Below are 17,028 nucleotides of genomic sequence, written 5' to 3'. Positions count from 1 at the left end.
TTGCATGGAAACATGTTTATTTTTATATATATTTGCAATTTTACATTAGTTATAGACACATCTATGTAATAATAATGCTAAAAATACACATATATTTCAATGCTTTCTTCTAAGTATTTATTATAAAAGGGCATGGAAGAGCAACTACTCATCCCTCATTATACAAACAAGTAAATGCATATTTTAGAAAAATAACTGATCACTCGCTTCTGTAACTATATCAGTTACATAAAACTGACAGTGAACAATAATTAAAACCATTATATAAAATAATAAATAATACAGTTAAAGTTAATGCTATAAAATAAACCCATAGTAAGGAAGACTTAACTGGGACATCCTTCTACTTACGAGAACAAATGATTAGTCAGCTTTGCAATGCTAAGGTGGATAGTTGTCTAGTTATTTCTGTACTTATCATTGTGTAGTAGAAGTTATTCAGAAAAGAGCAGAAATGTGTAGGAAAAAAGTCTCTAAATTTTTGGCACTCATTGCAATTCTGAGACTTACAGCTCATACTACAAAATCCTGTGCAGAAACAGAACTTTTCAATTTTGGGGTGAGACAAGCCTGCCAAAAAAGAGGATGCTCTTGGTGATTTTGTGCATGATAAGGAAGAGGAAAGGATGGTCTGCCACAAACTGTGGGCCTCCGTGGCCAGTTCTCCCTGACAGAGTGGCCCCAGTGCCAGCAGCTGCTTCCGTGCCCTCCTCGTTCACATCAACTGTGGCTTGATGGAACACTTGGGACAGAAACAGGTCATTTGTGTTGGACATTCCTGAGAAATTGGCCTGGCCTTGGCTGAAGGCTTCCTCCATGCCCATGTTCCTGAGAATGGATCTGAGTTCATAGTGCTCCTCTAATTTGAACTGGGGGAGGTACACCTCCACATTATCTTCGGCCATCGTGTCTTTGCTGGTCCACTTAATGAATTTGTCATAGGTTATTTCACTTTCCAGCTACAAATTAAAACATTAAAAAGAAAAGCCTATAAGTGCTCAGAAAAGAAGGCAAATAACTTAAAAATATCATGTTAAAAATCAATGACTTTAACTTTACCATATGGTGGGTGATATAAAAATTTTATACACCGGTAAAATTTTTGCATGAATGTAGCACGTATGACATATATTAACGGTCTAAATTAAACTTTGAGACATGAACATTTATTATCAACCAATTCACATGTTTCTGTGAGGTGCTGCACACCATTTTCTATGCCTGTAGACATGTTTGTCATGAAAGGTAAGTTTAGCTGCAGAGGTTTAAAACAATACAAGCTAGAATGGCTTACCAACTCCAAGCCAGTGGACACATCAGCAATTTCGTCTGGAAGCAACAAGAACATGCTGATGTTTCCAGCATATGGGAGTTCTAGAATCTGAGTCTTCAGGTCCCCTATGTATCCAATGTTCAGGTCTGCATGCAAGTACATCATCTGTACAGGAACGCGCTGAGTCTAAAATTATTAAAAAGTAAATTATGAAAGTCGATATTAAGATGTCAGGAGATCTATAATTAGACATAGAAGAGAAATAGGTTCTGCTTTAGTATTGAAGAAATATCTTCTTAAAAATCAACAAAATAAACTATTTATACCCTCACAGCTGTTCTGATCTTATAAGCTTTATCATGATTACATCTATTATTAAGATGGACAATAATAATAATTATAATAATACTAAAATATTTGTTCAGCACCTGTCATGGGCCAAGAACTCTGCGAAATCTCATTGAATCCTTACAATAGTCAAATTCCACTGATCAAAAAATGGAATCCACGGAAGATAAATATCAGTAGAACCTACATCTGCATCCAGAATTATGTAATTCTAAAGCCCATGGTCTCAACATTACTCATACAGCCTCTCAGAAAATTACTGAGTGGTACTCTGTAACTTGAGTCAACCAACTGTTCAAAGTGCATAATTTATGACTAACAAGTCATGTAGGAGCATGAGTGGTCTCTAATTTTTTTTCTTTGTCTTGGCCAAGGTGTTAAATATATGTTAGGAAAAGTCCATCTTGTCTCATACCGCGTTCACACGGAAAGGATAAAGTCCATTTAATTTCTTCTCAAATGGAGTCTTCCATTTTCCTTTGAAGTAGACAGCATTCACCAGGACCATCTTGGTGTCCCCATCTACAGAACCTTCAGGTAACAAGTCTGGGATTTTGCCTACAGCAAACATGACACATGTTTAGGTTTCATGACCAAGAACTGCGACGTTATTATGATTTGAATCTCTTGAGTCCCCATCAAACTCAGCATGTACATTTGTCAGATTCTGCAGAGGTAATGACCTCAAGCTCAAGTTTTTCTCCCAATGTATCTAAAGCTTAAGTAAAGCAGACTAAATTTCTTGGAAGGTTTGCAAAGTCCAAGAGAAAATGAAGAAGTAATGCATCTAAAATTTAGAATGCCTATCAAACTGGAAAATTTTCACCTCCTTTTTTGTTTTCTCAAAGTTTCTCAAAGTTTAGAGCTCCTTCTAGATCTGATCCAGACAATCTATGAGTCTGACCCACTGACTCATTCAAAAACTTTTTTTTTTTTTGAAGTCATGCTACACCTACAGCAGAAGTCAGGCAGATACAAGAGAGGAGAAAGGAAGAACTGCCCTGGAGGGAAGAGAATGTTGGAAGAGGTGTTCAAAATAAGCAGTGAAACAATGTGTCAGAAATTCTACAACAGAACTCAAAGTACTTTGGCAGTGCAGAGAAGGGAATACATGAGCATGCCAGGGAAGGAAGGGTCTCAGAAATTATCACATCCAAGTGGGATAGTTAACAACAACAACAACAACAACAACAAAATGGCTTAAGAAACAGCCCGGGTATAGTAAATACCTGCTCTATAATTTTTCAAAGGCTCAAATACATCATTTTACTTAATCCTCATAACTATTCTGTTGGGGTCTCAGTAGTGTCATTTTACACAAAAAGACCCCCTGCTGAGAAAGGTTAGCAACCTCGTCAAGCTCACAAACTGGTAAACTGGTCAGGCGTGTGTGCCCACCTCCACTGCTACCAATCCTACCGACAGATACAAGACTAATACAAAGGTCAATGTGATCTGACCAGCTTCCATAGATTCATCATTATATCCCCAGTCAACTGAAATTCTTGGTGACTTATAGATCAATGGAACAGAATAGAGAACCCAGAAATGGGCCCTCAACTCTATTCAACTAATATTCAACAAAGCAGGAAAGACTATCCATTGGAAAAAGGACAGTCTCTTCAATAAATGGTGCTGGGAAAATTGGACAGCCACACGCAGAAGAATGAAACTAGACCACTCTCTTACACCAACACAAAGATAAACTCAAAATGGATGAAAGATCTAAATATGAGACAAAAATCCATCCAAATCCAAGAGGAGAACACAGACAACACCCTTTCTGAACTTGGCCACAGGAACTTCTTGCAAGATACATCTACGAAGGCAAGGGAAACAAAAGCAAAAATGAACCATTGGGACATCATCAAGATAAAATGCATCTGCACAGCAAAAGAAACGGTCAACAAAACAAAAAGACAACCTACAGAATGGGAGAAGATATTTGCAAATGACCTATCAGATAAAAGGCTGGTATCCAAGATCTATAAAGAACTTATTAAACTCAACAGCAAAGAAATAAACAATCCAATCATGAAATGAATTGGCAAAAGACATGAACAGAAATTTCACAGAGGAAGACCTAGACATGGCCAACATGCATATGAGAAAATGTTCTGCATCACGTGCCATCAGGGAAATATAAATCAAAACCACAATGAGATACCACCTCACACCAGTGAGAATGGTGAAAATTAATAAGACAGGAGGGATCCCTGGGTGGCGCAGTGGTTTGGCGCCTGCCTTTGGCCCGGGGCGCGATCCTGGAGACCCGGGATCGAATCCCATATCAGGCTCCCGGTGCATGGAGCCTGCTTCTCCCTCTGCCTGTGTCTCTGCCTCTCTCTCTCTCTCTCTCTCTCTGACTATCATAAATAAATAAATTAAAAAAAAAACAAGACAGGAAACAACACATGTTGGAAAGGATGTGGAGGAAGGGGAACCTTCTTGCACCATTGGTGGGAATGTGAACTGGTACAGCCACTCTGGAAAACTGTGTGGAGGTTCCTCAAAGAGTTAAAAATAGACCTACCCTACGACCCAGCAATTGTTCTGCTGAGATTTACCCCAAAGGTACAGATGCAGTGAAATACCAAGACACCTACACTCCAATGTTCACAGCAGCAATGTCCACAATAGCCAAACTGTGGAAGGAGCCTCGGTGTCCATCGACATAAGATGTGGTAAATGTATATAATGGGATATTAGTCATTAGAAACAACGAATACCCACCATTTGCTTGGAAGTGGGTGGAACTGGAGGGTATTATGTTGAGTGAAGTAAGTCAATCGGAGAAGGACAATTATATGGTTTCACTCATATGAAGAATATAAGTATATTGAAAGGGATTAGAGGGGAAAGGAGAGAAAACAAGTGGGAAATCAGAGACGGAGACAGAACATGAGAGACTCCTAACTCTGGGAAACGAACAAGGGGTAGTGGAAGGGGAGGTGGGTGGGGGGATGGGGTGACTGGGTAACGGGCACTGAGGGGTGCAGTTGACAGGATGAGCACTGGGTGTTATACTATATGTTGGCAAATCGAACTCCAATAAAAAATATATAAAAAAAAAAGGAAAAAAGAAATTCTTGGTGACTAATGACAATTCCTATGGCTTCACTTAACTTTGTGACATGAATGACAGCACTAATGTGATCATCACAAATAAAATAGACAATTCCCTCAAATTATTATAAAATATGGTAAAGCAGTCAGCCCAGGGGACCACGAGGCATTCTGGCAATACAACTGTTTCCTTCACAGCCACTGAAGACAATGCGTAAAGAGAAAAAAAAAATGGTGCTGTTCTCAGAAAAGCAGAACCTCCACATCTCTTGAATGTTGCAGCTTTTACTTTCACTTCTGCTAACCTTCACTTTCCCTCATTCCTCTGTGTCTGTGGTTTGTCAGTATTTTAGGACAGTAATTGCAAAATCTGTTATAGAAAGGAAGAACAAAAGTAATCAACTATTTTCAGAGGAACAGAAATATTTTATAAATTCTACAGAACTCAGTTCATGTGTTTTTTCCCATTATGGGCGCCAAGAAACCAAGACACCAAACTATTGCTTGAAACAAAGTTTTAAACCATAGGAATTACATGAAAATTTACTTCCTGCCTAAATTGTCTAACAGATTCTTTAAACACCCAAATGAAGAATTCAGAATTAGACTAAGGATCGAACAAGAGGAACCCCCACTTTCACCACTAACTGGTAGTGGGATTGTGAATGAGCCAGTTAACCCCTCAGGGACTCGGGGTCCAACAAAAAAAAGGGGCAAATTTGGGTAAATTATCTCCAAGGACCTTTCTGTCCTATCAGCTCATAAATCTATGGAATACCCAAGCAATTCACCTTTGCAGTAATCTCTATATTTTTCTTCTTAGAAATCTGTCTACATGTTGCTAGTCAGCAGTTACTTATTTAAGTCCTATTATTCTACCTGGAGATTTGGAAGAATGAAGGATTTTCATGATCAGTCAAAGGCTGTGCTAATTTTTGTGGAGACACAGGAGAAGGGTGACATATTGCCCTTACCCTCAAATTATTATAGTCTATATGGGATGGCAAGGCAAGCAAAATAAAATCAGTTCAGTCACAGTTGAAGGCTGTACAAAGCAAATGTTTAACAGGAGTCATGAAGCTAACAAAGCTCCAGAAGAGTGGAGAAGAGGCGAGTGGCTGGGAGATACCGCTAAGAAAGGCTAGGACTCTGGTGAACCCCTTAAACTCTGAAGTTAGGGAATGCAGAAAAACTAAGCCTGGAAGTAGCAGCTGACATGCCATGGAGAGCTCGGGAGCCAGCAGTCATCAAGCACAGTCGGTTGGATTATTAAGAATTCAAAAGTCAGGGTGAAGAGTAAGATCCTCTGCAGAGGCCAGCTGGAGGGCAGTGAAGTTGTTCCCATGTGGGGACGTTGGGGACATAGTGACAGCATGACAAGTGCGTGACTTCACCTCTGTAGTCTCATCCCCTCCCTTGTGCTTTACATTCAAGTCCAGCCAGTCTCTACTCCTTGCCCCAGAGGGCCAAGCTCCCTCACCTCTGCATCCTGGAACAACTGAGCCCTCTGTCTGGAACTCTCTCCCTGAGCCTCACCAGCTGCAGCCCATTCTCGTAATCACAACATAAACACTTCTCATTTCCAGAAGACCCTTCCTGTCATTACATTGGAGGCAAGGGCCTTTCTCGTGTGCCCCCATAAAAGCACGTATGACCACCTTGCAGCCATGGCCGATTGAACTGAACACCTCCCCTAGGCCGCGAGTTCTAGGGTGGCGGGGTTCTGTCTCCTTTCCATTTTTATCCTCCTTTGCGTGTACGGTGCCTGGCTCTTGTAAGTGCTGGATAAACCATTGTTGACTGAAGGATTGAATTCAGTAACAATGAATGGATGACTTAATTAAGTTTGAGTCCTGGTAAAAACCACATGGTGAGACAGGAGCCCATGAAAGAAGTAGGGACATGAGCTGCATCAGCAGGGACCTAAAGACCTCACAGCAGACTGGCTGTGAATGGTGAATACCAGTTAAAATACTTTTCGGATCCTGCCTCTTCCATTGCCAGTGGTCTCGCACCACTTACTCAAGAGGAGAGGGTGGGGGAGGAACACATCTTCTTTCTTTGTTTTTGTCCACACCGTACATACAGCACAATTATTTCAACACTGGTATTTCCTGCCTTGGAAATCCTCTCTGCCTGCCCTCATCTTCCATTCTTAGGTAATATCCAAAATCAGATTAGTAAGTACGGAACAGATGTCTTCCTGCAGGAGGCCTCAACTATCCTTTCTCACTTAGAACACCCCTCAGCTGAACAAGAACAACGCTGCACTAGCCGAAGTAACTACGGTTGGGTGAATTTTAAGGGAGTTAGGGCTAAGTGCAGGGAATGATTTCTTTAAAAAATTAGATGGGAGGTTTCTAACTGAAAAGAAGAACAGGAAATATTGCTTTGGTTGTACCTTTGGTTTGAGTCTTGACCCAGGAATTAATCTTTTTTCTGGTTTCTTCAGCACATTCTAGGAAATCCACTGCCTGGGGTTCTGCGGAGTAGTATTTCTTGGAGAGTCGCATATATTCCTTTAAAGCAAGAAATAGGCCAAAGGTGACACAGAATATAAGCTGAACAAGACTTGGTGTCATTGTAAATCATGGGCTTCCTGCCCAAGACTTGGGGGGAGGGAGGGGGGGGGCCCGAGATAGGGGAAGGGGGGCTGGGAGGCTGAAAGAGGAAACGGTGTGGATTATGCGTGCTCCGGGGACCCCCTTGCCCACACTCATCTGCACTCCTGCACTGTGCACTACGGCCACTGGTAAGAGGGGAAGGCAGGGCTCGCGGGAAGGCTCTGGAAACCAGCGCTCCCCGAGCTCCAGCGCTCGCTGTGCACGCGGGGCTTCCGCAGCCGCTGAGGGAGCGCCCACCACGGAGCATGCGCAGCGGCTGCCGTGACCCGGGGCGCGGGATGGCCGCTCTCTCAGCCTGGAGGGTCGCTGCACGTCGTCGGGTGGGGGCCCAGCCATTGCAGCCACAGGTTTCACTCACTTCCTTGAACCTCGCAGTCTTCTCTCCGAACAGCTTGTTGACGCTCTCCAGTAAGTACTCCCCTGAGGCTGCGCTGACTGCGGCGCTGAGGGAGCTGAAGGCGGAGTGGAGTGCGGCTCCCGCTTGGGCCTTAAACACAGACGAGGCGCTCTTTAGAGAGCACAGGACGCCCAGCAGGATTATTTGTTAAGCAGACTTTTTTTTTTTAAATGCCACAGTAAAATGCTGTATTAATGTATACTTTGAATGTTCTTTTTTTTTCTAAAGATTTTATTCATTTATTCATGAGAGACACACAGAGAGAGGCACAGGCAGAGGGAGAAGCAGGCTCCACACAAGGAGCCCGACGTGGGACTCGATCCCGTGACCCCAGGATCACCCCCTGGGCCAAAGGCCGACGCTCAACCACTGAGCCACCCACGTGCCCCTACTTATTTTCTGACACTTTAGAGGAATCTCTGAGGAAATACTTTCCGTGTAGTGCATGAAAACTCCTAAGGTAAGGTTTTCCTTGTTTCCGACTTAGCTGCACCTACAGATTGTGTTTAACCAGCAAGTGACCAACATCCTAGAAGAAAGTGAGGCTTCTTTGAGGAGTTCCTAAACCTCAGGGTCTCTAAGGAATTTTATTCTATTAAAACGTTACCTTAGAAATGTTTTAGAAAAAGTTAATAAATATAAAAAAAGGAAAAGTTAAAGAAATTAAAAAAAGGAAAAGTTAATATAACACCTGAAAGTATCCACTTTACAACTAAAGGGTGGTCTGTGCAGTGGGAAATCTGGGTTCTAGGAAGCCACAAGAATGCAGGTGGCTTCCAATCCGCTCAACCCCCCCCCCTTTGTAAGTGTGATGACAGATACGGGGTACAGTCATGCCCAGGAGGCAGAGGTCGGGGCCCTGCAGATGGGCTGCCGGGTGTCAAAGGAGGCCTGACTGAGCCTCCATACTGAAGAGGCCTTCTCCACCTCCTCTGGCCCATGATTCCCTGGGCAACAGGCCAATGGAGCAGCCTTCCAAGAAGGAAGCTATGCGGGATCCCCCCCCTCCAGCCCATGAACATATTATGGAAGTTGCTAATCAATAGGAGTATATCTATACCCAATTTCTGTAAGTTATCTAGATAGCTGGTGCTGAAGGAAGTAGAGTACCAAGAAGAGATATTGGTACCTGAGATAGGTGAGAAATAGATACATACATATATATATATATATATATATATATATATACATACAGGGACAGGTGATAAATAGGTAAATAGAGGGGCTGGAGAGGGATATCTGAGGGTCATGGTCTCTCATGACGTCATCCCATTCCTCAGTTGTTTGTCACTCTTTACCTTCTGCCACCTGGAAATCTGCATCCGGGCATGTGCATTCTCGTTGCCACAATGGTTTCAGAATGAATTGCACATCCCCAACCAGAGGCGGAGCGGTGTGATCGAATTTAGAAACAGTTCTGGCCTAAAAGCCATGAAGCCTAGGTTCTACTCCCCCACTGCCCATACTTATCAGTGTGCTCAGAGGATATTTGTTTAAGGGCTCTGAGTTTTTGTTTTCTTTCTATGAATGGAGGAAGTTGTACTAGGTTCTTTCCCTGTCTACCATGGTGACCTTAAGATGAGAAGATTCTAGAAATAAAATGCAAAATAAATTATGAACCAATGAGTTAGATACCTGCGAAATAGCCTCAGGATAAGGGCTCTTCTGGATCTGCTGCATGAGTTCACAACCTGTAAGGTTTTCTGGGGTCACGGGGGTCTCAGGGGCTCCAACTTTGTCAAACTGAAACACCTATAATTGGAATTAGACAGAACACAGTTAATTGTATCCTTTCCTGCCAGATTATTCACCTTTAAACCAGCAGCTCTCAGGTATCTCTTATTGGTCCTGTCTACTTCCCTGCCTTTGTGTCTCGGGAACAAGCAGATACTCTTTATACATAATATATAAGTGTCAGCAACTGGAATTTTCCTCACAGGAAACAGCTTGGGTTATTTTATACTAATCCATAGACTGGCCATCTAGACAACACTTTGTTATTATGAGGTGATTTACAATCTCTTCACTAAATTATCTAAATTATCATCCAACCCATAAATGGCCTTGATAAAAAATGCCAGTATTGTGAAGAAAGTAATAAGATTAGTTCATGACCTTGTATTTCTCTGTCTTTTCAATGGCCTTATATATTATACACTTTTCATCTGTCAAAAGTCAGTTTAAGCATAAAAACAGTTAATCAATATGAACAGGGATCACATAAAATATTTGCACATACCGTATTACACATGGAAACCAACATCTATGTGGGGGACAGGCAACGGGTCAGATGACATATATACAATCTTTATATTGTGAGTGGCAGATCCAGAAAACACAGGGAAGCTGTGCAGGTGAAGGCTGGCCCCTAGGAAGCTGCCTCAGGCTCCTTCCCAAAAGTACAGCTTCCCAGCCTGGCCTCTCCAGTCTCAGCACCCCCACGCTGGCCCTCCACCCAACTTCCAACATCCTCTGGGTCTTGCTGGTCCTGCGGGATACCCCTTGGGGGGCCCAGGGTGAGGAGGAACTTATCTGGTAACTAGACTGATGGTGGGGACTCTGCTAACAAAGGAAAAGTAGGCTTGCCCAGCCAGGCAGTGAGTTTCTGGGTTGGCAGGAAAGGTGTCAGGCGTTGTGAGATCTTTCTCAGCTCATCAAATTATATATCAAGTGGCCCTACTCTGCCCCCACATAAGGGAAGAATATTTCCTGAAACAGCTTTTCTGCTTTGCATCCCTTCAAAGGAAGTTGATGCTTAAATCAGGAGTCTCCTGGCTAGCACCAAAGCCTTCCTGAATCATTGCAAAGCCTTCCTGAATTATTGCAAAGCCTTCCTGGATCATTGCAAAAGCCCCCACAGAAATGGGGGATGGGCGGGGGCCCTGGGTCATGTGGAGGTCACAAGATAGAGGCAGGCACAGTGCCCAGACAGGCAACTGAGCCCGGGCAGGTCTGGGGCCTCATCCAGAACATAAGAGCTGGGAGGACCGCTCCTTGTGCACACCAATCTCTTACAGACTTATGTGCTCTAGGAGTTCATCTCTTTTATGTATTCATTGTCTCCACTTCCACACTATCACCTTGCCCAGCAACACTGAGTCCCAGCTATGTGGCCTCTCCCTGGTCTGTAAGATGAATGTGGTGATCATAGCCTCTGTTTCACAGGATCATGCATCATATGGGCAAATTCACAAAACGCTCCTCAAAAGGTGCCTGGCGAAGGCGCTGAGGAGCACAAGCTGCTAGAACAGGTACAGCTACCAGGCGCTCTACAGGTTATCTCTAATCTGCACAACCATCATGCAGGCTGGGCATTTGCATTCTCACTTTGTAGATGGGAAAGCTGAGCCTCAGACCACGCCTTCCCTCACACACCTAGTAGGAATGCCACAGCCACCACTCAACACTGCCTGGGCTGTCCCCAAAGTCCATACTTCTTCCTCCAAGCCAACGAGCCTCTCTTTTCCTTTCAATAGGGAGTTAACCCAATTTTCCTTTGAATTGTAAAATCAGCACAGGCAGCAGAGTTATAGGAAAACAATATGACATCTTTGCATAGACCCACGTGCTTCAAGCTCTTTCCAGATACGGAAAAGCTGGCTGGACCCGGAGTGACCAATATGTTCCTTTGCCTCTGGTATCAACATTTATTTGTTTTTTATTTTAACACCCTACCCTACCTCATTTGTCATCCCCCCCTCAAATAACATTGCTTCTGATTCCTTTACATTTAAAAAATCAAGATCCTGATGTTTTCTAAAGCTCACCATGCAGTTCACGTTTTCTTTTCTCCAAGGGGAAGAGAACAAAGGGGAAGGAGTGTTGCCACATGGTGCTGGTATTAGAGTTGAGCAACTGTTTCGTTGTAAGCCTTGATGTTTAAACTTCCACACACACAGGGAGTGAGGGCTTTTACCTCCCTTCCTCCTGCAGTGAGATTGGCCAACACCCCCCCCCCCCCCCAGTGAACCACCTCATAAGAGGCAGGTTGTAAATGGGTCACTGTGCACCAGCGAGGGACGTATGCATCAGGCAGGATTCTCATGGGAAACCTAAAAGTGGCCGGAGGCATTTTGGTGTAACTGAACATACAGTGTGTACCCGTGAGAAAGCAGAGCCTGTACTGCGAGCATACAACGTCAGTGTTTGTCGCTACATGAATCCAAAAAAATCATTAGATGATGACCTTATCTGGCTCCCTGACCTGGGACATAACAGGAACGTGTGCATTTTAAATGTGCTGAATGCATCTCATGGGAACACTGAAGTATGTGGTGGAAGCAGGTCAATGGATTTCTAAGGCCCTGGGTCCAGTCCCCTGATTGAGTCCCTTCACAGAGTCCTTCCACCAATACCTCACAATGCTGCCCCACATCCTGTCCACCCTGATTTTGAAAACTGGCCATCATGCCAGCCCCTCATTTTGTTGATGTGACCTCACAGAGTTGATAGTATGGCTGGGGCCCTCTGAAGTCACGCTCCTCTCCTTGCATCTTCAATAGTGTGGTGACCACAGCTCTTCACGAAAAGCTCTTAAAACCAAAGGAGAAATTCTTTACATGTGTGGGGAGCAAACACAGCCCAGTGGGAGAGGCACAGAAGGAGCCTGAATGGACTAGGCATCAGGAAACCGTAGGAGACCCTGGCAGGTGCACCATTCACGCTGCTAGGCTTCCATCTATAAGATGATGCTTGTCTTAAAACCAAATGAGATAAAGCATGCAAAATACTTTGAAAAGTATAAATATAATCTTATAAAATGTAAGACATGGTCCCTATTTCCAGCCTTCTGAGATAAGAAACTGCAGTATGCTTTCTGCTATCCACAGTTGAGAGTTTTTGTGGTTTAGCTATTTTGCAGATTTGAACCTAGAGAACTTGTGTTGTAATAGCATGTGACAACCATTGACCTTGATAACATCAAGCTGTCTGAAGCGTGAAATTACAATTCTACACTTCCATTCAGGTGGGACCCAGTCCTAATTTGGAGCTTTAATAGACACTCACCTTGGCCATCTGGTCTGCAGTTTTTCCCCTGGCACCCAGGTAGACCATGGCTATGGTGGATGAGATGCTCCATGGAGAGAAGAAGAGATTCGGGGTGGCACTAGTATTTGCCAGATGCTTAAAAATATTGAGGGCGAAGATGGTGTTTGCCACATAAAGGTCTTCCATTGTTTCAATCTGGAAAGAAAGCGAGGAAGAAAAAAGCTCTAAAAGATGACAACATTTTGGGTGATGTCAGCCAAGTAGTACAGGTGTACCCTGCACAGGACAGGGCTTCCCTCTCTGTTCTTCCTTCATGGGACAACATGAAGTAGAGCCTGGATGGCATCATGGTCCTATGACCTGTGCAGCCTTATAGGGCTCCACACTTGGTGCGATGCTCTGCTGTCACCAACTTAAAATTCTTGATAATTTTGAACAAGGGGCTCTGCATTTTCCTTTTGCACTGGATCCTGTGAACTATGTAGTTGATCCTGAGATGCAACAAACAGTTAAATGATGAGTAGGGACGTTCCATATAATAACCATAATAACAGCAATGACAATAAATAGCATTCATTAGATTCTTACTATACAACAGATGCTGTTCTAAACATTTTACCAACCATTTAATTCTTGCCAAAACCCTATGTGAAAGGCATTGCTATTCATGTTCTACGAAGGAAGAAACTACAGCACAGAGGATCAGAAAAGTGACCAGTGTCACCCAACTATAAGGGGCAGGAGGCATGGAAGCCAGGTGGGTGGCTCCAGGGACATGATTTCAACCTCTGCTGCATCTGCAAATATCGGGGACCCACATGGGCAAATACACACCTATTCAAACATATGCCACATGCACACATATTCTTGTTGGTCCCTGGTGAGATTGTCAATTCTTTCAGATTCCCTGTTTCTAAGAGTGTCTCAGATTCATCATCTGACGGTTGGTTTTTTACCCAGCTCCTAACTCCTGTACCAACCTCCCCCACACACACACACACACCTATATCCATCAATGGCCTGCAGTGAAACAGCTTCCTACATTATGAGGGGCCATGCTGGAAACGCCACCTGCTTCTCCTGCCACCACCCAGTAGGGCAGTCCATTGCAGCACTGCGGGGATCATACGTACACACACCCTGTCACCACCTGAAGATAAAGGACAGACACACCTTCCATGACCCAAGTGTCTGTGTGAAGCGGAATGCGGGGACACACCCAAGGTATGCGCGGGTATCTGTTGGTACTGGCCAGTGATCATTCTCTGGCTGTGTGTTATGCTTTCAATGTGGCTTAAAACACACCCTATAATTACCAAAATATATAAATATACCAAATGACGCTGACACTCAGCATCCCACAGGAAACTTTGTGACAGTGGCTTCCCAGAGCTGAGGAGAGGCTGAGGGAGGTTCCAAGGTGAAGGACGTCCTGCATCTGTAGGGCATGGCTCACTCAGCAGGCTTCCTGACAAGCGCCAGCTCCCACGTCCCTCCCTAATCCAGGCTGTCTTAGGTGAACACTTGGCTCATGACCACTTTTTAAGAAAATCGTTGCAATTTGAATCAAAATGGCTCATGTGAAATACCACCCAATTGTATTTTAGCAAGACAAAATTGTGAATTAAGCAAAATTTGTCCCTGAAGCTACCTCTTCTCATTCACAGGATCTATAAAGGTAGCTACTGTTATCTTCATTTTATAGGTAACCTCCTGATGCTCAGAGAGATTAAATAACTTGCATAAGGTCACAGAGCTTCTATGAATGATACAGGGATTGAATCCTAGGTCTGCTGCAGGAACCCACTCGACCCACTGCCTTACACTGCCTCTCCTGCTGGAGGTGAACTTCACTATTATGTGTAAGAGTTTAGGAAGCTTACTAGCTTGAGAAATGCTAGAAAGAGGAAACAAAAATAGGAAGGTAGTAAGTCCACAATGCTCCTAGAAGGCTTATTAAGTAGAGGAAAAAAGAAAAACCACTATTGTATTTTCTTGTTTCATCACAGAGATTAGGTTAACTTGGGTGACTCAGACATTTGTTTTCTCGTCCTTCTACTGATTTAAAATTGTCTTTATATTAATTAGTCTTACTGGGCAGATCGTTTTTGTAAGTTATCTCAGTAACATTTTGGAAACAAACTGAGAATTAATTTCATAAATAAAATACATCTCTATCCTCTTGTGAAAAAAAAAAAACTAAATAAAGATTCAGCGCCAGACAAGTAACTGTAGCCTTCTCCTAGACTGAATTCTTTATAGTATCTTGCGTAGTAGTAGGTCACTGACACTAACAAAATTTAAGTGTTAAACTATTAGAGAGGCTTTTGATAGCTTTCTGGTGACTTTATAAATGAAACAAGTAAAGAAGGACAGAATTAAATTGTCCCAGGTGCATTTACTTCTTTTAAAAATAGTCTAGTTTTTATACTTTTAAGTAAGGTGCAATTAACTACATCTAACATTAAAAAATAGGATCTCGTGTCTATATTGCAGTTACCAAATTCCTTCAGCAGCATTGTTTTCATTTAATTTGTGTCATTACTTGCTCAGGAAAACCTAGTAATTTCTTGTTACCAAAACCTGAAGATGCAGACTGCACAGCTAGTTAGCTTCAAAGCCTAGACCGAATCTCAGCCTTCTGATTCTGAGTCTGGCGCTTTTCACATGAAGTTTGAGAAGTTTGTGGTCTTAGTAATCTATGAAGGCCCACATATAGCATGTTTCCTCTCAGACAAGTCCCTGCCTTACCTTTGGGTAGGAATCTGCCTGACACAATGTAAAATCAAAGTCACAGAATGGTGTCAAATAGCATAATTGCCCGAAACAGGTAACACCTGTTGTGAGTTTCTTACTCAAAATTTACAACTTCATTAACTTCCAGATATCATGCTGCTAATTAAGGTTTAATATTATCACGAGGAAGAATAAATGGAGAGCATATGTGGGGCTGGGCTTCTCATTGGCACTGGATGTTAGTTTGGAGTTTGCTGTGGCATTTAAAACAATTTGTTTTGCGACTGCATAGTGCAAATATTTAGAAAGTGACCACAAAAATCAAAGAAAACAAAGAGGAAATAGTACCTTCAAGGAAACATCCCATCCAAACTTAGTATTCTCTCCCCAATTAAAAGCAGTTCCTGTTATTTGATGACTTTCATAATGAATGAATGTCTGGGGGCATTAAATTATTTATCAAACTATTACTTCAGTCAGTCCAACAACCAGTTTGGCAAATTTTTCTCTTCCATTAAATTGACCAATTATTGACTAAATTCAATAAATATAATGGGGTGTTCAACAGACCCAACCCAGATTGCTGCTGAATTTCTGCAATTTCTGATAGTTTTAGGTAATGACGGTCATCCTTATTTTTATTATATTTATATGATACTTATATATTATTTTCATTGCTTAAATTACTACATTTTAATGACGTGAATTATATCAATTAATAATCGATATAGCCATTTCCATCCAGTTCAGTGTCAAAATCCTAGTTAATAAAGAATATACATTTTCTAACCCGTTCGATAAAATCGACATCACCACTGATAGTGCACTTTGGTTAATGTTACACAGGCATCAGCTGGCTTCTGAGACTCAAGATTAAGCCTTACTATAAATTAGGTCAACTCTTGAACTAAAATAGTTTCACTTAAAAATAATCTAAACAAGAAAACACCATGACATTTCTACTCATTTTCTAAAGACATCCCACACTTTAACTTTCATTATTAATAATACCAGTACAAAGGAAGAGGGGGAAAAATGAAAGCCTGTTTCACATGGCCACGGAAATCACTGAAATACCTGGTTATTCCCAGAGGCGCTGCTGACAAGAAACCGTCCTCAGAGAGCTGTCGGAGTGCACACATGAAGAGGACTGGTTTTATAAAGCTCTGCCCCTCCCACACAACTTTTTTTTTTCTCTTTCTAATCTGTATCCTTTGAGTGATTCAACATTTTACTCAGAAAGACATCACTATTATAAAAATGCTTGTTTGCTAAGGCATCATTTAAGAAATTTGTCCAGAGGATGACATCATCCAGAAACCTAAGAATTTGGCAATACCTACACATGCCTGTTAAAATTAGCTAAAGTCTGTCAGCCCGTTTCAAGTGTCCCCCTCTATACCGGTGCCCAAGGACAGTGCCGAACTCGACAATAAGCCTTCTGTCATTGTGCAGAGATGGCCGGTGGGCTCTTGGCAATATTTAAAGACAACAGAATCCATTCTCTCTGAGTCTAGACACCCCTGAAGCGACTCTTTGGGCATGGAAAGGAAAAGAGAACCACTATTTTTCTTTCTTGGAGATTCTCTATTTTA

At 42.5% G+C, this 17,028-nt stretch overlaps 1 protein-coding gene across 1 annotated transcript; it reads right to left on the bottom strand.

The window, feature by feature from the left end:
- On the bottom strand, positions 1-16,560 carry LOC129495609 (plasminogen activator inhibitor 2-like). Its single transcript, XM_055303282.1, has 8 exons — positions 16,511-16,560; positions 12,716-12,892; positions 9,344-9,460; positions 7,670-7,798; positions 7,089-7,206; positions 2,037-2,179; positions 1,295-1,459; positions 1-959 (listed from the first exon to the last, which is right to left on the bottom strand). The coding sequence occupies exons 2-8, from the start codon at positions 12,881-12,883 to the stop codon at positions 549-551; spliced, it is 1,251 nt and encodes a 416-aa protein (XP_055159257.1). The 5' UTR covers positions 12,884-12,892; positions 16,511-16,560; the 3' UTR covers positions 1-548.
- Between the last annotated feature and the right edge of the window lie 468 nt (positions 16,561-17,028).

Source organism: Nyctereutes procyonoides, unplaced genomic scaffold (genome assembly GCF_905146905.1).
Source record: "Nyctereutes procyonoides isolate TBG_1078 unplaced genomic scaffold, NYPRO_anot_genome, whole genome shotgun sequence".
NCBI classification, from domain to species: Eukaryota; Metazoa; Chordata; class Mammalia; order Carnivora; family Canidae; genus Nyctereutes; species Nyctereutes procyonoides.
The sequence above is the reverse complement of the archived record's forward strand: the minus strand, read 5'-3'. Positions and strand labels throughout refer to the sequence as shown.

Bases quoted from the DNA above. Each gene is read 5' to 3' on its own strand.
- LOC129495609 (XM_055303282.1), bottom strand. From the start codon at position 12,883: ATGGAAGACCTTTATGTGGCAAACACCATCTTCGCCCTCAATATTTTT. The intron at 9,461-12,715 runs GTGAGTGTCTAT...TTCCAATTATAG, and splicing joins CTGCAGACCAGATGGCCAAG to GTGTTTCAGTTTGACAAAGT. The intron at 7,207-7,669 runs GTGAGTGAAACC...CTTGCTTTAAAG, and splicing joins AGACTGCGAGGTTCAAGGAA to GAATATATGCGACTCTCCAA.